We start from the raw sequence: 22,126 nt of genomic DNA on the forward strand, positions 1-22,126 counted from the left end.
TGGTTGTGACTGGTGGGCTAGAGCGTGGTAGATGGAACGCTGTTTGGTCGGCATGACCGCTTCGTTCCGCCGCTGAAGCGATGCGGATGGTACGCTGTTGTGACTGGTTGTGACTGGTTGTGTCTGGTGAGCTACAGCGTGGCAGATGGTACAATGTATCGTCACCATGAGCGCTTTGTGTGGCTGCTGTAGGGAAGCGGGCGGTACACTGTTCTGGGTTATGGTGGCCTATGGCGTGGCAGATGAAACAAGCGATGCGGATGTTACGCTGTTGTGACTGGTTGTGACTGGTTGTGACTGGTGGGCTAGAGCGTGGTAGATGGAACGCTGTTTGGTCGGCATGACCGCTTCGTTCCGCCGCTGAAGCGATGCGGATGGTACGCTGTTGTGACTGGTTGTGACTGGTGGGCTAGAGCGTGGTAGATGGAACGCTGTTTGGTCGGCATGACCGCTTCGTTCTGCCGCTGAAGCGATGCGGATGGTACGCTGTTGTGACTGGTTGTGACTGGTTGTGTCTGGTGAGCTACAGCGTGGCAGATGGTACAATGTATGGTCACCATGAGCGATTTGTGTGGCTGCTGTAGTGAAGCAGGCGGTACACTGTTTTGGGTTATGGTGGCCTATGGCGTGGCAGATGGAACAATGGATGGTAGGCATGAGCTCTTTGTGTGGCTGTTGTTGTTAAGCGTTTGGCACACTGGCAAAAGTATTGTTTAAAGGACTCTTTGTCAACCGTGTAATTTTTTTTTTTTTTTTAATATTTTTCAGATGTCAAATCGTGTGGAATTCATCAGGGAATTCATCGAAATATACCAGTCTTTTCCCTGCCTCTGGAAAATCAAATCTCCAGAGTATTGTAACAGGGAAAAGAGGCAGGAGGGTTATTTAAAGCTCATTGAGCTTTACAATCGTCATGCACCAGAAGAGCCAGCAAACGAAGCGGTTATTAAAAAGAAAATTCAGGCGCTCCGCACGGTGTGGAGGAAGGAGCTTAACAAGGTTCTTCACACTACAAAGTCCGGGACTTCCACCGAAGATGTTTATGTGCCAAAGCTTTGGTATTTTGAACATCTGAATTTTCTGAGGGACCAAGAGGTGCCACGGACTTCCACGTGTTTTCGCTTGTTGGCACCTGTGGAACAAATTGTTTCGGAGAACCACGCCGAGCAGGAGTCACAAGGGCAACAAGTAAGTAGCTCTTTGGACGAAAGTTCACCAATGTGTCCTATAATTACATAATTTTTCTCTGCATTTTATGTTTTATACTTCTGATTATCACATCAGTTTGAAGTTATTACAAAAACATGTCCACATAAGTAACCCTGTCGCAGTAAAGTATTATATGGGGAACTTAATATGTATGAAATGGCGATATTTCTAAACCATACCATCTAAGCAATATAGAAAATAGTATCGCTTCAAGCTGCCGATGTACTCTTGTTGAGACTATTTAGACTATAAAATATTCATCAGGTTCCCCTAGCAGTCAGAACAGTGTAGTTAAAAGTATTAAATAAATGGGAAGGTTAAAGAATATTACTAAGCTAAAAATATATTACAACCTTTTTTTTACCTACTACGAATATATAGTTTGGATGCGGTTATGGTGGTCAAACTTTTTGTTGCCAGGTTCGTAACTTGTTTTTTTTTTTTTCCCCCAGGATGACAGTGCGCAGGACAGTACACTGGACTGTTCACAGGACTGCACGACAACAGATTTAGTGGAGGCGGCACCTGCCAGGACTCAATCGAGGCAAGGTCCAAGGAAACGGAAAGCCACCTCAGACGTTTCACATGAACTGTTGAGCCTTGCAAAAAAGGTGTTAACAAACAATGTTAGTCCTGCGTTGCAGGGGTTTGGACACTATGTTGTTGACAAACTGGCCAAAATGGACGACAGCCAAAGAACACTAGCGGAGCGTCTAATATTGGAAGCAGTAAACAAGGGTACGGATGGCGATTTGGACAAGCACACTCGTTTGGTCTATTCCCGGCCAATGCAGCGGACAGAGCCCTCATATTACAATGGTTGGTCACAGTGTCAGGGGGTGGTGTTTGGGTTGGGGGTGAAAGAGTGGGCCTGCAACAAAATCAAAATAACTTTATTGTGGGAACCTACTAGGATGTTGAGGCACGGAGGGCACTTCGGGATCAGAGTCCGTGTTGAATGCCTCGTGCTGTCGGCGGCGGCGCTGTCTCTTTGCCTCTGTGAAGGGAAAAAAAAAAAAAGGTCTGTTAGCATATATGGCAACACTGGCTGCCGGGGGAGGGGGGGGAAGAGGGGACCTGCAACTGAATCCAAATCACATAATTGTGGGAACCTACTAGGATCTGGAGGAGTTGACCCGGAGGGCACAGATCCAGAAGAGGCTGTGCGGGATGCCTCGTGGCGGCGGTGGTGCTGTGTCTTTGCCTCTGTGAAGGAAAAAAAAAAAAAATTTTTTAAAAAAAGGTCTGTTAGCATATATGGCAACACTGGCTGCCGGGGGAGGGGGGGGGGAAGAGGGGACCTGCAACTGAATCCAAATCACATAATTGTGGGAACCTACTAGGATCTGGAGGAGTTGACCCGGAGGGCACAGATCCAGAAGAGGCTGTGCGGGATGCCTCATGTCGGCGGTGGTGCTGTGTCTTTGCCTCAGTGAAGGAAAAAAAAAAAAAATTTAAAAAAAAGGTCTGTTAGCATATATGGCAACACTGGCTGCCGGGGGGGGGGGGGAAGGGGACCTGAAACCAAATCCAAATCACATAATTGTGGGAACCTACTAGGATCTGGAGGAGTTGACCCGGAGGGCACAGATCCAGAAGAGGCTGTGCGGGATGCCTCGTGGCGGCGGTGGTGCTGTGTCTTTGCCTCTGTGAAGGAAAAAAAAAAAAATTTAAAAAAAATGGTCTGTTAGCATATATGGCAACACTGGCTGCCGGAGGGGGGTTGGGGGGGAAGGGGACCTGAAACCAAATCCAAATCACATTATTGTGGGAACCTACTAGGATCAGTTGTCGTTGACCCGGAGGGCACTGGGACAGTTGACCCGGAGGGCACAGATCCAGAAGAGGCTGTGCGGGATGCCTCGTGGCATCGGCGGTGCTGTCTCTTTGCCTCTGTGAAGGAAAAAAAAAGTTAGGTCTGCAGTTAGCTGTGCCACATAGTACGTTTCACCGTTCATACTGTCCCATAGCTGTGGCACATAGTGGCTCTGCAACGTTCAAACTGTCCCATAGCTGTGCCTCATAGTGGCTCTGCAACGTTCATACTGCCCCATAGCTGTGGCACATAGTGGCTCTGCAACGTTCAAACTGTCCCATAGCTGTGCCTCATAGTGGCTCTGCAACGTTCATACTGCCCCATAGCTGTGGCACATAGTGGCTCTGCAACGTTCAAACTGTCCCATAGCTGTGCCACATAGTGGCTCTGCAACGTTCAAACTGTCTCATAGCTGTGCCACATAGTGGCTCTGCAACGTTCAAACTGCCCCATAGCTGTGCCACATACTTTTGGGTACCTGCGTACTGACCTCTGCGAATCTCCTTGCGAAGCTCCTGCAGGCGCTCTGGGCTTTTGGACTTGAGATCGCCCCATTTTTTCACAATCTGGGCCTTGCTGCGAGTTATCCCAAACCGCTTCCTGAGGCCCTCAGACACCACACGGACAACTTCATCCTTGTGCTGGTTGCGGTGCAGCACCAGCCCAGTTGTCTCGTACTGCATCCGATCCATTGTTCCAATAAGGAACTTGAGCTCTGGGATGCCCATAGGAGGATCACGGTGACTGGCAGCCATTATCAGGATGTCAGGGAACCAAAACAAGCTAGCGCAGGCACGCCGGAACGCTGTAACGTCATCACGCCGTCATAGACCACGAGCGTACATTACGTGACGCTCCGGCGTTAAATAACCATCCTTCGAACGGCATTTACTATGTGCGTTCATTCCGTACCGCTCAGCCGTCACAAATGTGACGCTGTCCATAAACGGCAACGCTATTGCGATGCCGATCTGGCGGCAGGACGGCGGAGTACAGCTCCTCCTCTTGGCGTTGCTGTTCAGGGTCATTCCATCTAAAATGGCGGCGAGAATGCGTTCTGCTCCTCTGGGGCAGCCAGAGCTCCTTTTTTTTATTAGACAGATGGATGCCCTGGATTATGAGGGTCTGGAGAGCCGCCCTGCCCACCCACACATCCACAAGCGGGAAGTGCTTGGCCACATAGCCAGAATGATGGAGAGGAGGTTTGGCGTCTGCCGCAGTCAGCTTCAGCTGCGTAAAAAATGGGCTGACCTCCGCTATAAAACGCCACAAATGTTTGCTGAGTTGCGTGCGGAGGCAAGGCGAGGCAAGTACTAGTATGGGGGGATTGGGAGATGCACGCTGTCAGGAGGGGGGGGTTGGGAGGGAGGCTTGCGCTCATGGTCGCCAACGTGACCTCAAATGCATTAAAACACATGCCCCGTTTTTGTAAAATTTAGTTATTTTCCAAGCAGAATATGCGTTGTCCGTGAGAAAACTTGTCGGGTTCCCTAATCTCAACCACCATCTTGAAATTATTATGATGTCCATTATTTTTAGTTTCTCAATTTCCCAAAAATATTAACGGAGGAGGTTGGCCTACTGATGAAATAATACGTTTTCCAAAGACAGGAAGACAATTGAACACCAGAGCCCACATACATGTCTGAGTATCGCACCCCTGTAAAGTGTGATCTCTATTTTATGTTTGAGTATATTGTAAGCTTTGATCTGCAGCACTCAACATTTGTGTGTAAACATTGTGATTCTTTACTTTAGGTGTAGAGAGACAGCGGCGGCAAGTGAGACCCACCATTGCCACCAGTACCCCATCTTCACAAACCAGTGGGAGCCCACAGTCCGGGACATCACGTAAGTTCACAATCATTGATTGCATTTTTTTTAACATCACATGAGACATAAAAGGGTAGCTGAAATATTTGAAGACATTACAGACGCAATAATGACCCAGCGGCCTACCACGCCTCCACCATCTGTTGCGACCATGCACCCTCGCACCCCTGTGAAGTGTGATATAAATTTTATGTTTCAGTATATTGTTAGCTTTGATCTGCAGCACTCTACATGTGTTTTTAAAGATTGCGTTTGTTAACTTTATGTGTAGAGAGACAGCGGCGGCAACAGGTACCTGCCATTGCCAGCAGCACCACAGCATCCACCACCAGCGGGAGCCCACAGTCCATGACGTCACGTAAGTTAACAATCATAGATTACAGTTTTTCAACTGCATACGGGACATAAGAGGGTAGCGGAAATATTTGAATACATTACAGACGCAGTAATGACCCAGCGGCCTACCACGCCACCACCAGACAGCAGACGGCCTCGCACCCCTACACCACCCTCAACACCTCCCTTCCGACACTCCTCTTCCTCCCCCGGGTCGGCGGCATTCTCCCCAGAACATAACATACGTAAGTGACCAAAACAGCGAGCGCTTCCCAACGGCGTGTTCCATAGTTAACCAGATCTGTTATTATTTCCTTTAAGGTGCTGCAGCAGTGGCCAGATCGCTGGGGTGGGAAATTAGCAGCTCTGGTTCTGGCAATGAGGAACCGGCGTCCCTTCTCCATAAGTATCAAGATAATACGAGTGGTTTTCTGCTGGATGTCACAATAGACAACTAAAACTGTAAAATTTAATAAAATTTACATCGCCCTGTGGTGCCAGACCAAATAGAAATTTACAACACACAAAATTTGGTCCTGCCCCAGAGGTCGAGATGTATTTTCAGCGGAATCAACGTTGGTTCTCCAACCTCTTCTATCCACAGAACCGCCCACCGTAAGAGAGCTCCTGGCGAGACAATTGCGCCTGGAGCGGACAGCAGCGCTCCTGCAGCAGACAGCAGCGCTCCTCCAGACTCAAGTAGAGCAGCAGGGCGTGACGCTGCGACACCTCTTGGGCCGTGGAAGGAGTTAATTTTTTTTGGGGGGGGGTTATGTTATATTTTGTTGTTTAATAATTTAAAACCAAGAAATTGTTACAAAAAAACCCAAAAATCTTCGCATTCTTTCTTTAATGTTTACCAAGCTATAAGGGTTAACAGCACCATTTTATAGGCATCACATTTAAAGTTATTTAGAGAGGTTTATATGACAGCAAAGCAAAAAAAATATATTTTTTTATACGGCGCGATCCTGCCAGGGTACAGCTCCAGAACCATTAAAGTACTGACAGTATTTTTCGCGACAGTCCCTTGCATCGTCTGCCTGTCTGCCAGATCCAAGTGCTTGAAGAGCTGTAAAATTATCAGGTTGTGTACGCCATTCCCCGGGCACAATATCTCCGGTTCGTGCGTCCACTGCATCAATAAACGAAGGAGGAGAATAGGAGTTCGTATCATGACGTCTCAGGAAATTATGGAGCACACAGCATGCCAAAACCACAAAGTCTATAGACGGCAGCTTCAAGTTGATAGCTGTGTGGAACACTCTAAACCGATTTGCCATAATCCCAAAGGCATTTTCAACCACACGACGGGCCCTCGACAACCGGTAATTAAAGATTCTGCGCTCCGGTGTGAGTGTTCTCTGTGCAAATGGCTTCAGCAAATGTGGATGAAGAGGGAAAGCTTCATCAGCGATGAAGACAAAATTTAGGTTTGCTTTTGTGTCTTCATTTAGTGGCAACAGCAGTTCATTGTTCCTCAAGCTTTCCCCAAATGAAGTGTGTTCAAAAACACCACCGTCGGAGACTCGACCATTCATGCCAACATCCACATCGACAAACTCATAGTTCGCATTGACAAGGGCCATGAGGATCACACTGAAATATCCTTTGTAGTTGAAAAAAAAGGATCCAGAGTTGGCTGGTTGCGTGATGCGCACATGCTTTCCATCTAATGCACCACCGCAGTTTGGAAACTGCCACAGCTCATCAAAATCGGAAGCAATCCTCTTCCAGTCATCCGCCGTCTTGGGAAACTGCAAGATGAGAAGGAAACATGTACAAATTAGGTCAAATATATTATGCACATACACTCTCATGTGGACATCCTACAGTGATTGAGGCGCAGTATGGATTAGTATAACAAAGTCAACAACCCTGAGTATGCAGGCAGCCATTTTTTCAGATGGCTTCGGTGACTCAGAGGGGGTGCTAAACAATATAGCTAAATTATATAATCAATAAAATTACGTTGGGAGCAGCAAATAAAAGAAGGGTGGCGCAGGGTTGGAGCAGCACATATCAGAATGGAGACGCAAAATGGTAGCAGCACATGTCAGAATGGAGGCGCAGGATCACAGCAGCACATGTCTGAATGGGGGCGCAGGATGGGAGCAGCACATGATAGGATGTAGAACATATACCAATAGAAATGCTCGCCATCAGGGCGTAGAACGGGTTCAATAGCTAGTATAATATATCGACATAACACAGCAGCCAAAAAAAAAAATATAGTAGTACCTCCATATAATGCCTTAAGCTCTGCACAATGGCCTCGCATGTCTCCGGAATCACAACGCTCAGGAAAGGTCTGGTAACAGCGGCGGAAAACTGCAAATCCTGAAGAGACCTTCCTGTTGCCAGGAACCGCAGTGTCACCGCCAACCTTTCCTCCACAGGCACGGCTGCACGCATCGGCGTATCACACCTTTGTATGAGTGGCGTAACAGCAGACAGTATTATTTTGAAGGATTCCTCGGACATCCGAAGGTAGTTTCGGAAATCATGAGGGTTATTGTCACGTAACTCTCTTATGAGACCCATGTGTGACAATGTGGATCTTTTCTGCAGCCAGCTCCGGGTCCACATGCGACGTTTTCGTTTAGGACGTCTCTCCTCTTGGAGACGTGCTGCCTCAAACACCAGGGCAGCAGCAACAACAGAACTCTCATCGGAAGTGAGCATAGTTCCTAAAAAGAAAACAAACGTACAATAAATACACGTGCTTAAAAAACAATGTTCTGACCATTGATCTAATAACTATATATGTTACTACTGGTATTAAATGGGGCAGTCAACCATCTCGATCTGTAAAAGGATTAATTAATTGGGCCACGCTACAGCTGTGTACCTGAGGTTCTCAGGCCTACAATGCTCAAAGGAACAATCGACCACACTCCAGCGTTTATCCCCGTTGAAGCGCAACATATGCTACGCTGTAGCGTTATACATACCTTTTGCGGTAAAAGTCTAGTAGTTAAAAGTCCAGGGAATCCAGCGAATTTAGGAGTTCTGTTTACAGCACGTGCTACAGAGAGAAATGAATAGCGCGCTCGAGAGCTCCGGTTTTATCCGCTTTGAACAATAGTCCTTTGTCGAATGAGCGCACAGTATTGTACCGCCCAATCAGCACACGGGAGGTGGAGAATTCAGCGCTCCTATGTAGCCAGCTCCTCTGCCCTTTACATCGTATACAATATCGTGCACACCTTTGTTACACCATGCGATCATGCCGCCACAGCGGGACACTAGATGACGAAAGAAAGTTTCAAACGATGTGCTACGACGTACGATTCACAGCGGGGTCCCTGATCGCAGGAGCGTGTCACACACTGCGATATCGTACCTATATCGCTCGAACGTCACAAATCGTGCCGTCGTAGCGATCAAAATTGCACTGTGTGACGGTACCCTTAGGCGCTGTCAGAACGGCTTTAAGCTCAGGTACTGCAGGTGCAGTTTCAGCATTCAGGTAACACCAGTGCTCATTCAGTGTTCAGATATCACAGTAGCAGTGTCAGTGTTTAAGTGCCGCTGGTGAGGGTTCTGTCGCAGGTACAGCAGGAGTTGTGTTAGGCTCAGGTACACAAGGTAGCAGTGTCAGGGTTCAGATACCTCAGGTGCGCCTTCATGGTTTAGGTACTAAAGGCAACTAAACAGTTTCTAGGTTAAACAACATGGGTCACAGGCTCAGGTTCAGATAACTGAATAGTCACAGGAATAGGTTCAGGGACCTGACAACTAACTGAGCAGCAAATACTTAACTAAGGCTAATGAGGACATTGTACAGGCACCTCACTACAAGGGAGAGTCCCTTAAAGAATAGATGCCTCCCAGCTATTGGCTGGGGCCATTATCTGGTTTCCAAGGGAGCCAGAAAGCTCTGCAGTGCAGAGACAGACCACTGAACAGCTGGGACAGTGAGTATGTCAGCATCCCTGCTGGGAGGAGAGAGATTATGCAGGGCTGCCAGCATAATGTTACATGTTCCTACTGTAAAGCCTATTTCTCTATATAATAGTATTGTTTACTTTTGTACACCTATTTTATAGAATCCAATGTGCAAGAAAAGTCTTCAGTGACCACAGGAGAAATGATTCTTAAAACATGACATTTATTTATCATCATTAGGGATGAGCGAGTGTTCTCGTTGCTTGGGTTTTCCCGGGCAGGGTCAGGTGGTTTCTGAGTATTTGTAACTGCTCAGAGATTTAGTTTTCCTTGCCTCAGCTGCATGATTTACAGCTGATAGACAGCTTGAATACATGTGGGGATTCCCTAGCAACCAGGCAACCATATGTACTCAGGCTGGCTATATTTACAGTATATAAACCACAACAAGAAAACAGAGATCCCTAAAAAATAACTTTTAATAATAAATTTAAAAAGACTATATTTACCCACAAAATAAATAAAACAGTATTAAATGTACCTAGTGGACCCTAAATTGAACTACAATAAGTCCTACCTGGCAGTGGAGGTTGGCACCCTACTTTACTGCGGTTGGCGCCCCCACTCCTCGACGGCTCGCCCTTACAAGCCCTAAAAGGACCTATACTATAGGAAAGGCTGAGTAAACACTACTCTCAATACCTAAAATAATAACCTGCCTATCAGTGGAGGTTGGCACCCTAATTTACTGCGGTATGCGCCCCCACTCAACGACGGCTTACCCTAGGGTCCCTAATAATCCCTATAATACGGGATAGACAAAGAGAATTTTGTCCCACAAACACCACCGATACCCGTAGAAGAGAAGAAAAGCAAAACAAAATAGAAAAATAAACCTAAACAAAATAATATAAGTAACGAAAAAAAGTTTCACTATACTCGATTGATGTACTATATTGAGCAAGCAAATAATGCTATAAGAGATAGAATACTATAACCCAAATACGGGTACACTGGGTGCAATAATATTTATGTCCACAAAATAGAGACCCAGCACTCAGATAAAGTCCACTCTTGTGACACTATATGATATACATATGCTTAATAACAAATAGTATATGTCCATAAATATGGCACAGCAACCATAGACGATCGTGTCCTCTAATCCTCATACTAGATATTTAGAGGAGTTGTTATTATTGTTCATCTAGTGGTGGCTGTGGTTATATTGGCTGCCTTGAAGATTTTTTCTTTTGTCCACTTCTTGCCATGGTTGCTGTGCCATATTTATGGACATATACTATTTGTTATTAAGCATATGTATATCATATAGTGTCACAAGAGTGGACTTTATCTGAGTGCTGGGTCTCTATTTTGTGGACATAAATATTATTGCACCCAGTGTACCCGTATTTGGGTTATAGTATTCTATCTATTATAGCATTATTTGCTTGCTCAATATAGTACATCAATCGAGTATAGTGAAACTTTTTTTCGTTACTTATATTATTTTGTTTAGGTTTATTTTTCTATTTTGTTTTGTTTTTCTTCTCTTCTACGGGTATCGGTGGTGTTTGTGGGACAAAATTCTCTTTGTCTATCCCATATTATAGGGATTATTAGGGACCCTAGGGTAAGCCGTCGTTGAGTGGGGGCGCCTACCGCAGTAAATTAGGGTGCCAACCTCCACTGATAGGCAGGTTATTATTTTAGGTATTGAGAGTAGTGTTTACTCAGCCTTTCCTATAGTATAGGTCCTTTTAGGGCTTGTAAGGGCGAGCCGTCGAGGAGTGGGGGCGCCAACCGCAGTAAAGTAGGGTGCCAACCTCCACTGCCAGGTAGGACTCATTGTAGTTCAATTTAGGGTCCACTAGGTACATTTAATACTGTTTTATTTATTTTGTGGGTAAATATAGTCTTTTTAAATTTATTATTAAAAGTTATTTTTTACGGATCTCTGTTTTCTTGTTGTGGTTTATATACTTTTTTCTGGGATTCCGCATTATTGTGCTTAGGTGTTTTCTGGCTATATTTACAGCCATAAATTGTGCAGCTACCTCAACAAAAACTACATCTCCGAGCAGTTACAAATACTCGGAGGCCACCCGAGCGTGCTGGGGAAAACCCGAGCAACGAGTACACCCGCTCATCACTAATCATCATATTAAAAAGCACAGATATGCAGATATGGGCAATCCCAGTGCACGGAATGGATCCGACATGGAAACATGTAGGATCCATTCCTTGCACTGGGATTGCTCATCTGCATATCTGTGCTTTTTAATATGATGATAAATAAACGGCAAGTTTTAAGAATCATCTCTCCTGTGGTTGCTAAAGACAACTTTCCTTACACATTGGTTTTCCATACCGCCAGGACCAGGGAGGCTCCATGCACCGATGACCAGCCAAGGAACATATAGGGGTGAGCTGAACATTTTTCTTTTTATATATTTTATAGAATAGTAATGTTGTCTTTGTGCTTCTGTTTAAAAGTTCTGCCACTTATTTTTGCCACTATATAATAGTATTGCCCCCTCTTCCTGCTCCTAAATAATTGTTTTGTCCCCTCTTTGTTACAATATGTCTCATTTCTGTGCCTCAATATAATAATTATGTCCCATCTCTTTGCATTTATATAATAGTAATGTCCCCCTCTATACAATAGTATGCGTAACCCTCGGTTCCTTTATATTAGTAAAGCCCTCCCTTTGTGGATCTACATATGTATATATTTATAATGTTTGTATCTAACTCTTTTTGTGCACCACTTCAGGCATTACAGTTTTTTTTTTAAAGTGACCTCACCACTTCAGGCATTAATTTTATTTTTTAAAGTGACCTCACCCTGCAAAGAGGACGAACACGGAGGTATTTCTTCTCCATGCAGTCTGTTACCAGGCATAAACCGTGCAAAGAAATTATGTAATTGCGCCACGTAATGTCCTCTGAATGCTACAAACTGTCAAGCCCGTGGCTTGCTGAGTTTATAACTGTATTTGTAGATTCATGTCCCTTTCCTCTCCATGTTTGGTCACAATCAGACAAAAACAGCAAATCTGCTAACCATACACATAATATTACTATATAATACTGCATGATACAAGTAAGCTACGTTTCCGGGTTATTGTGGCCTTCTAAGGTTGAGTTTATTATCTGCATTCAATAATTCTTCAAAGATATAGCATATAATATCTCCAGTAGTCTTAAATTATCTCAAGTCATGCCTTCTTTACAAATCTAATCATCAAATATAGCAAACTCGGTGTCTCGATAAATCCTTATACTTTACATTTCTCCTCGTTTTGCATTGCTTTAGGCATTGGTACTAATTCTCTCTGAATCATTTTTGCAATCAAGATTGTCGTCATTCTCATTCTACACGTTAACTTTTTGTCAGCCATGTATTTCCAACCTCTTTATAACCATATTAGTTTAAAAATAAATACACAAACTCTTTTACAAATGAAAGGATTTTTTTCTTTGCTGTCAGAAATAATGATAATTTAGTTAGGAAATCCTGGCATGTGAGAATTCCACATGGATGCCATATTGACTAGGTATCTGTTTCTCATTGCTGATTTTGTATTTTATGATGTCATCTCTTATTGGACACGTGATACAGCACTAAGAAAAACAGCTTGGCTTCTAGACATGGCTTTTACAATCCTAAGTCTCCCATGGGATTGATGATGAAAATACGACTCTCCATCTGACTTCTTGAGTGGAAAAATAACATAAACATTACCAAGTAACCCTTACCCTATCACTAATTTAAGTCAATTTATCCAAACATTTAACATTGATTAGAACTGAAATGTTAGCTGGTGGAAAAAGAAGCATCTTGAGATTTGTCCAAGATTTACGCAATGTTTACAGAACGTAGAGAGATAACTCTGTGGTAGACGTAGAAGAGAGTAGTATTGTACATTTTATGTACAACTAAAAACATTGATGTCTCTCACAATTACGATCACATGAACGCCTCTAAACAAAACCAGAAGGACAGGTCATACAAGTTGTTTATTTTCTATTGGTCACCAGATGACTACTGAATTTTATGTGCTTGAACTTTGAACCAGTTGGTAGACCTGACTACAGTCCTCCGCTGATGGTCTGTTACTTGATAGCTTTCGCTTACAGGGGCTGCCAAGTTCAATGTAAAAATGATATGACATGCTGTTACTAGGTAATATATTGCAACATATAATTCTGAACTGCAATCACATGATCACTAAAGATCTGCAAAGAAAACCAAAATTAGAAAAAAATATTATAAGCTGTAATTACGTGATGAACATTGACTTAAACTTTGTGTTCCTACTTATGTATGATTCTCGGCTGAACTCATAGGCCTGATTGTCAGAAGAAGTTTAACATAAAAGTAAATGAAAGTGGTTTAGAATAGTTTCATAAGGCATAGCCTTATAGACTGCACATTTAAAGGCACTACTTATCAAATGCCCTGCAGCTGCTCACATCAGCACCTTTAACCCCTTAAGGAGCAAGCCACTTTGTAGGTTAATTAATGACCAAGCCTTAAGGCCCCTTCACATTTAGCGACGCTGCAGCGATACCGACAACGATCCGAATCGCTGCAGCGTCGCTGTTTGGTCGCTGGAGAGCTGTCACACAGACAGCTCTCCAGCGACCAACGATGCCGGTAACCAGGGTAAACATCGGGTAACTAAGCGCAGGGCCGCGCTTAGTAACCCGATGTTTACCCTGGTTACCATGCTAAAAGTAAAAAAAAACAAACACTACATACTTACCTACCGCTGTCTGTCCTCCAGCGCTGCGCTCTGCTTCTCTGCTCTCCTCCTGTACTGTCTGGGAGCCGGAAAGCAGAGCGGTGACGTCACCGCTCTGCTTTCCGGCTCACAGACAGTACAGGAGGAGTGCAGAGCGCAGCGCTGGAGGACAGACGGCTGTAGGTAAGTATGTAGTACTTTTAGCATGGTAACCAGGGTAAACATCGGGTTACTAAGCGCGGCCCTGCGCTTAGTTACCCGATGTTTACCCTGGTTACCAGTGAAGACATCGCTGGATCGGTGTCACACACGCCGATCCAGCGATGTCCACGGGAGATCCAGCGACGAAATAAAGTTCTGGACTTTCTTCAGCGACCAACGATCTCCCAGCAGGGGCCTGATCGTTGGTCGCTGTCACACATAACGATTTCATTAACGATATCGTTGCTACGTCACAAATAGCAACGATATCGTTAACAATATCGTTATGTGTGAAGGTACCTTTAGTTTTGAAATCTGACCATTGTCATTTTATGTGGTTATAACTCTGGAACGCTTCAACGGATCCCGGTGATTATGAGATTTTTTTCTGACATATTGTACTTTATGATAGTGGTAACATTTCTTCAAAATTTCTAGTGTTTATTTGTGAAGAAAAATGTAAATTTGATAAAAAGTTTGACAATTTCACAACTTTCAAACTTTTAATTTTTATGACCCTAAATCAGAGCGTTATGTCACACAAAATAGTTAATAAATAACATCTCCCACATGCCTGCTTTACATTAGCACAATTTTCGAACCATATTTTTTTTGTTAGGAAGTTATAAGGGTTAAAAGTTGACCAGCGATTTCTAATTTTTCCAACAAAATTTACAAAACCATTTTTTTAGGGTAGGGACCACATCACATTTGAAGTGACTTTGGGGCCTATATGACAGAAAATACCCAATAGTGACATGATTCTAAAAACTGCACCCCTCAAGGTGCTCAAAATCACATTCAAGAAGTGTATTAACCCTTCAGGTGCTTCACAAGAATTGAAGCAATGTGGTAGGAAAAAATGAAAATTTAACTTTTTTTCACAAAAATATTACTTCGGACTCAATTTTTTTATTTTCTCAAGGGTATCAAAAGAAAATGAACCAAGATATTTGTTGTGTAATTTCTCCCGAGTACACCGATATCCCATGTGTGGAGGAAGACCACTGTTTAGGTGCACGGCAGAATTTTGAATGCAAAATTGTCTGGAATCTAAAATGGATGCCATTTCGAGTTTGGAGAGCCCCTGATGTGCCTAAATAGTTGAAACCCCTACAAATAACCCCATTTTCGAAACAAGACCCCTCATGGGACTTATCTAGATGTTTGGAGGGTGCCTTGAACCCCAGGTGCTTCACATAAGTTTATAACGTAGAGCGGTGAAAATTAAAAATCACTTTTTTTTCCACAAAAATCATATTTTAGCACCAAAGTTTTTATTTTAACAAAAGTTGTAGGAGAAAATGGACCTCAAAAATTGTTTTGCAATTTCTCCTGAGTACGCCAATACCACATGTGTGGAGAAAGACCACTGTTTCGGCTAACGACAGGACCCGGAAGAGCTAACGACAGGACCCGGAAGAGAAGGAGAAAGGTCTGATTTTTTGAACCCAAAATTGGCTGGAACCGAAAGCGGATGCCATGTCACTTTTGGAGGGCCCCTGATGTTCGGAAACAGAGGAAACCCCCCACAAGTGATACCATTTTGGAAGCTGGACCTTTCAAGGAACTTATCTAGATGTGTGATGAGCATATTGAACCATCAGGTGCTTTACAGAAGTTTATAACAGAGCTAAGAAAATTAAAAAAAAAACTTTTTTCCCCGCAAAATGTTTCTTTTAGCCCAAATTTTTTTATTTTCTCAAGGGTAACAGGAGAAAATGGTCTCTAAAATTTGTTGTGCAATTTCTCCTGAGTTTGGCAATACCACATGTGTGGGTGAAAACTACTTTTGAGGCACAATGCAAAACTCAAAAGGGAAGGAGCGCCATATTATACTGCAGATTTTACTATTATGGTTTGATGGTGCCATGACCCACTGGGAGAGCCCCTGAGGAGCTAGAACAGTAGAACATCCCATAATTGACCCAACTTTGCAAACTACACCTCTCAATGAATTAATCTAGGGCTGTAATGATCATATTGATGCCAATGGTGTGTAACAGAATTTTACACCATTGGGCAATGAGGAAAAAATAATTACATATTTACCACAAAAATTTTGATTAGTCCCCAGATTTAACCTTTTCCCACAAGAAGTGTGTAAATTGGCACCAGAATTTGTCCCAGAAATTCTGCTGAATATAGAAATATACCATATGTGGTTGTACAGTATTGCTTAGTCATATGGAGAGTCTCGGTCGGGATGGGGCGCTATTTGCCTCCTGGAGCGCAGATTTTCCTAGAATAGTTTGCTGACTCCATATACAGAGCCCCCTAAGTGCTAGATAGCAGAATACCCCCCATTTTGGAAGTTATACCCCTGCTAAATGTGAACACTAAAGATGGTTTATGCACACGGGCGCTCACAAGGGAGTGAGGCATTTGGATTTTGGAGCGCAGAATTTGACTAATTTCTTTTTGGGCAATGAGTCATTTCGCTTTTCCCGAGCCTTTATGCTACTTTGTTATTATGCCATAATAAACAAAATCCCATTTTGTTCTAAAGGGGATAACGAGTAACTACCAGTAACAAGGAAGCCTCCTATATTTCTGTTAACAGATGACGGACCTGAGTGGGGACTTGCTTTTTTTGTGGATTGAGTTGAAGCTTTTATTGGGAACATTTTCATAATGTTTGGGATCACAATTATCCAGTGCTCTACCCTGAGCACATACTTTGGGGTTTCCATCTAAATCTCCGAACTATGTGACAGTTGAAACCCCCAATGGATACATTCACTATAATGAGGCAGCAGAGTTACTCTGGACTCCATCTGGCCTCTGTTCAGTGTTGTCCTTCCTTTCCGAGGTGCACAAAACTATGTTGGACCGCATTTTTGTACACACCTAAAAAGATGGACACTGCCAGATCACAGGTCCTATGGTGTTCACAGTGCCTCCATCTTCCTCATTACAGGGAATCTTGTGCTGGAAGTTCTGTCTGAATCACGTACAGTATTTCAGAGATTTACACGGAAACCCCAATATAAGCTCTCAGTGTAGAGCGCAGGATAAATGTGCGCCGAGTCTTACTGCGATGTTTGGGAGGCAGAATGAACAAATCCACAGCAGGTGAAGAATTGGTTTTATTTTTTATGCCTTCCTCGTGCAGTATAAGCGATTAGGTGAATTTATTCTTCAGGTCGGTGCGATTACAGGGATACCAGATTTGTATCCTATTTTATGTTTGGCTGCTGTCATACACTAAAAGACACTTTTTTTTGCAAGAAGAAGCTTTTGCATCGCCATATTTTGAGAGCAATAATTTTTCCATATTTTGTCCCACAGTTTCATGTACGGGATTTTTTTTTTGTGGGACAACCTGACTTTTTTATTGGTACCATTTTCGGGTACATGACATTTTTGATTGCTTTCTATTCTGATTTTTGTAGAGGCAGAAAGAACAAAAACCAGCAATTCAGGAATTTTTTTTTTCTCCATTCTGCGTGTGTTAAAATTGATAAGTCAGTTTTATTCTTCAGGTTTGTACGATTACAGCGATGCCACATTTATATATTTTTTCTGTTTTGGCTCTTTTACACAAAAACTTTTATAAAAAAAATAATTACTTTTGCATTGCTTTATTCTGAGAGCTATAACTTTTTTATTTTTCCATTAATGGAACTGTATGGTGGCTTGTTTACATTCGTCTTTTTGATCGCATTTTATTCTACTGTTTCCAAGCGGTATGATGATAAATTATAGTTTGCTACTTTTTTTTACGGCATTCACTGAAAGGGTTAACTAGTGTGACACTTTTATAGATCAGATTTTTCCATACGCTGTGATACCAAACATGTGTACTTTATTTGTTTATTTTTCTTTTACATAAAAAATGTGTATTTATTAATGGCTTTTCATTATTAATATTATTAATATTTTGTAATTTTTTAAAATATATATTATAATTTCCTTTTTTACCTTATCCCTTTAACAATAATAATCTTTATTTTTATATAGCGCTAACATGTTCCACAGCACTTTGCAGACATTATCATCGCTGTTCACGATGGGGCTCACAATCTAAATTCCCTATCAGTATGTCTTTGGAATGTGGGAGGAAATCGGAGTGCCCGGAGGAAACCCACTCAAACACGGAGAGAACATACAAATTCATTGCAGATGTTGTCCTTGGTGGGATTTGAACCCAGGACTCCAGCGCTGCAAGGCTGCAGTGCTAACCACTATGTCACCGTGCTGCCCTTTATGGGACTTTAATTTTTTTCACTTTGATTGCAGGTATAATGCATTGCAATGCACTAGCATTGAAGTGCATTATACCTGTACTGAAATCTTCTGACACCATGCTCTGAGCATGGTGTCAGAAGCTTTCTGTGGCTTGTTGACCTATGGCAACTATCAGGCCCCACGATGACGTCGTGGGAACACCGGTCTGAAGGCAGAGGGAGATTCCGTTCCTCTGCCTCCCTCCTGAATGCTGCAATTGTGCTTGATCATTGCATTTAGGAGGTTAGCAGCCAGGGACGGCACTGACACCGCTCCTGGCTGTTCCTGCAGATGCTCAGGCACTAGCAGAGCTGAGCTCCTTCACTGATCGGGCAGGAAGTGCTAATATTTCAGCAGCTCCTGCGCGATCATGCTGTGATCGGTTAGTCAGATTTACTGACCGATCACAGTGATCTGGTTGAAGGGACTGACGGCACCTCTTCAGCTATCAGTACTGTACTATCACTGCGTGTTTAAACATAGTGGTAGTTTAAATGCAGGACAGACACAGTCCGTCCTGATGTGGGAACTGACACCCAGCCATGATGGACTGTGTCCGTCATTGAACGCTAAGGGTGTAATACAATACAATAAGGGTGTAAGTGTAATACAAATCTACCGTACAATCCTCAAACATTGAAGCTGCAACACCAAGAAGGAAAATTCATGGCATTCTGGAAATCACAGGATCAATAGACATGTAAATGATATGCAAATGATTAAAAAATGAAAACTAAATTTTACTTACTGAGCATCGAATATGAGCCTCCTGTTTAGAAAGGCAATCACTTACACACCTGTTGTGAATTCTGTGGCTGAATTCACTTCTGTGGTCACAAGTGGTATTGCAGTCTCTGGGCTTCCTCCCTCAGGTGTTTTGGTGAGCTCGTTGGCTGCCTTGCTATTTAGCTCCACCTGAGTCTGTCTTCCTTGCTCCTTGTCAATGTTCCAGTGTTGGATCTGAGCAGGGCCGAATTTGCCACTAGGCACTCGAGGGCACGTGCCTAGGGCGGCGCCTATGCGGGGGGCGGCACCAGAGCAAAGTTTTTTTTTTTTTTTTTTTTTTTTTTAGTCCGGCGGGGTCACCTGGTCCCTGTCTCTAATAATAACCCCCCCCCCCCACCGTGGTCGCCCAAGTTGCCCAGACATCATACAGTGTCACTGGTGGTGAGTCATCATCATACTGTACATAAATACTCACCTAGCTAGCTCCAGCGATGCCTGGTCTGGTCTCCGCGTCAGCTCGTCCTGCGTGAGGTGCGGTCAGGTAGTACCGCTGCTCATTAAGTTCATGAATATGCGCATATTCATGAACTTAATGCGCGGTACCACCTGACAGCTCACGCAGGAGGACGAGGGTGCTGCGCCGCCGCCGCCGGGACAGAGGTGGATTCCGCGCGGTGTGGAAAGGAGTCGGACGGACCGACGGTGACTCGGTGAGTATGAATGTCTGATGGGAGGGTGGCGGGGGCTGGGGGACGACCGTGGACGGGGAGCGGAGCAGCGAGCCGAGCCATGATAGGAATGGATGCATGGGACTGGAGTGGAGCGCGGAGCGGCAGGGTCGGGGAGCCTCAGCCGATGAGCCGCCCAGGCCCATGAATGATGGTGACGCTAATGCGGCGCCCGGCGGGCCCATGCATGGATCCTGGGGGCGGCTGGCCAGGGGGGGAGAGGAGGGCGGCGATGAGCCACGCGTACAGGAGGGAGGGGGGGGATGGGAGATGAGCCAGAGAGCCACCCCTGCATACAGGGAGGCCTGGGAGGGGGACAAAACATGAGCCACGCATGGGGGGGATGGGAGATGAGGAGCTCATCTCCCATCCCCCCCCCATGCGTGGCTCATGTTTTGTCCCCCTCCCAGGTCTTCCTGTATGCAGGGGTGGCTCTCTGGCTCATCTCCCATCCCCCCCCATGCGTGGCTCATGAGCCATGCATACAGGATGGGAGGGGGGTGGGCCATTAAACATTATGCGTGGAGCATCATATGTGGCCATTATACAGTATGGACCATCATGTGTGGCTATTATACAGTATGGACCATGATGTGTGGCTATTATACAGTATGGAGCATCATGTGACTATTATACAGTATGGAGCATCATGTGTGGCTATTATACAGCATGGAGCATCATGTGTGGCCATTATACAGTATGGAGCATCATATGTGGCCATTATACAGTATGGAGCATCATGTGTGGCCATTACAGTATGGAGCATCATGTGTGGCCATTATACAGTATGGAGCATCATGTGTAGCCAGGGCCGTATTTAGAGTTTCTGCTGCCCTAGGCACTTTTAGTGCTGCCTCCCCCATTGGTGAGTATGACACTATCGGCAGTGACTTTGGCAAGAATCGCTGTTGTTTGCAGCAGATCGGGCAGTTTTTTTGCATCTGCAGCGTAATGGATCATTTACGGCAACACTGCGTTTGGCCTCATTCATCCCCTATGGGATTTGTGGTACTTGCCATGATCTGGTAAATGTGGTACCATACCGCCCAACTCTTGAAGGGAAAGAGGTATAAAGGTTGCGGCACACGTAGTGCGCCGCGGCAAATTTTAGGCCACGCCTCTGACCACACCCATTTCACAACTAGTCACACCCATATTCAAGTCCCAACCACACCCATTTAGCACTGCTGATCACACTGTTTCATATACAATAATTATAACAAAAAAAAAATATGGCCACACAATGCTCCATACTGTATAATGGCCACACATGATGCTCCATATTGTATAATGGCCACACATGATGCTCCATACTGTATAATGGCTCTACATGATGCTCCGAATCCATACTGTATAATGGCAACATATGATGCTTCACGCATAATGTTTAATGGCCCACCCCCCTCCCATCCTGTATGCATGGCTCATCTCCCCCCCCCCCATGCATGGCTCATCGGCTACCCACCCCCATCATGCATGGCTCATCTCTCCCCCCCTCCTGTATGCATGGCTCATCTCCCCCCCCCATATGCGTGGCTCATGATGTCCCTCTCCCTGTATGCAGGGGTGGCTCTGGCTCATGATGTCCCCCTCCCTGTATACAGGGGTGGCTCTGGCTCATCTCCCATCATCCCCCATGCATGGCTCATGTGATGTCCCCCTCCCAGGTCTCCCTGTATGCAGGGGTGGCTCTTGCTCATCTCCCATCCCCAGCTTTGTAGCACTGGGGTCTGGGGTTCAAATCCCAACAAGGATGACATCTGCAGAGTTTCGATGTTCTCCCCGTGTTAGTGTGGGTTTTCTACCTCACTCAAAAGACCAACTAATAGGATGTTTAGATTGTGAGCCCCAATGGGGACAGTGTTGATGCATGAAAAATGCTGTGGAGTTAATAGAATAATATCAGTGAATAAATATTCTTCTTAATATTATGTCACAATACCAGGATCTGAGGATCTTCTGTTTCGAGGTCAAGAGCTCTCTGATGCGATGTTGCTGCCTGTCTCGCCGTCTTCCTCTTTTGACACTGCAGTGTGGTGGACAAGAGAGCATTAACTGGTTAACAAGTATCGGTGTCTGTGTACTAACTGAACTATAAACTCTCCCCATACCATGTCCAGCAGACATTGTAGGATTAATATATGGACTTTATCATTCTATTACTGATACTGTATAATAGCCACACATGATGCTCCATACTGTATAATAGCCACACATGATGCTCCATACTGTATAATGGCCACACATGATGCTCCATACTGTATAATAGCCACACATGATGCTCCATACTGTATAATGGCCACACATGATGCTCCATACTGTATAATGGCCACACATGATGCTCCATACTGTATAATGGCTACACATGATGCTCCATACTGTATAATGGCCACACATGATGCTCC

At 44.4% G+C, this 22,126-nt stretch overlaps 1 protein-coding gene and 1 long non-coding RNA gene across 2 annotated transcripts; one reads left to right on the forward strand and one right to left on the reverse strand.

Annotated features, from left to right (window-relative positions):
• The first annotated feature begins 4,663 nt into the window (after positions 1 to 4,663).
• On the forward strand, positions 4,664 to 5,597 carry LOC138658252 (uncharacterized). Its single transcript, XR_011317414.1, has 4 exons — positions 4,664 to 4,876; positions 5,130 to 5,216; positions 5,299 to 5,439; positions 5,516 to 5,597. It is a non-coding gene; the product is annotated as an uncharacterized lncRNA (long non-coding RNA).
• A 421-nt stretch (positions 5,598 to 6,018) lies between these two features.
• On the reverse strand, positions 6,019 to 7,879 carry LOC138658253 (uncharacterized). The gene is made up of 2 exons (XM_069745742.1): positions 7,436 to 7,879; positions 6,019 to 6,951 (listed from the first exon to the last, which is right to left on the reverse strand). The coding sequence occupies exons 1-2, from the start codon at positions 7,877 to 7,879 to the stop codon at positions 6,151 to 6,153; spliced, it is 1,245 nt and encodes a 414-aa protein (XP_069601843.1). The 3' UTR covers positions 6,019 to 6,150.
• Between the last annotated feature and the right edge of the window lie 14,247 nt (positions 7,880 to 22,126).

This window comes from Ranitomeya imitator, chromosome 1 (genome assembly GCF_032444005.1).
Source record: "Ranitomeya imitator isolate aRanImi1 chromosome 1, aRanImi1.pri, whole genome shotgun sequence".
Taxonomy (NCBI): Eukaryota; Metazoa; Chordata; class Amphibia; order Anura; family Dendrobatidae; genus Ranitomeya; species Ranitomeya imitator.

What these genes read in the sequence shown, in the direction of transcription:
- LOC138658253 (XM_069745742.1), bottom strand. Translation starts at nt 7,879, where the DNA reads ATGCTCACTTCCGATGAGAGTTCTGTTGTTGCTGCTGCCCTGGTGTTT. An exon ending in GCTTAAGGCATTATATGGAG is followed by an intron (nt 6,952 to 7,435) that starts GTACTACTATAT and finishes CTCATCTTGCAG; the next exon opens with TTTCCCAAGACGGCGGATGA.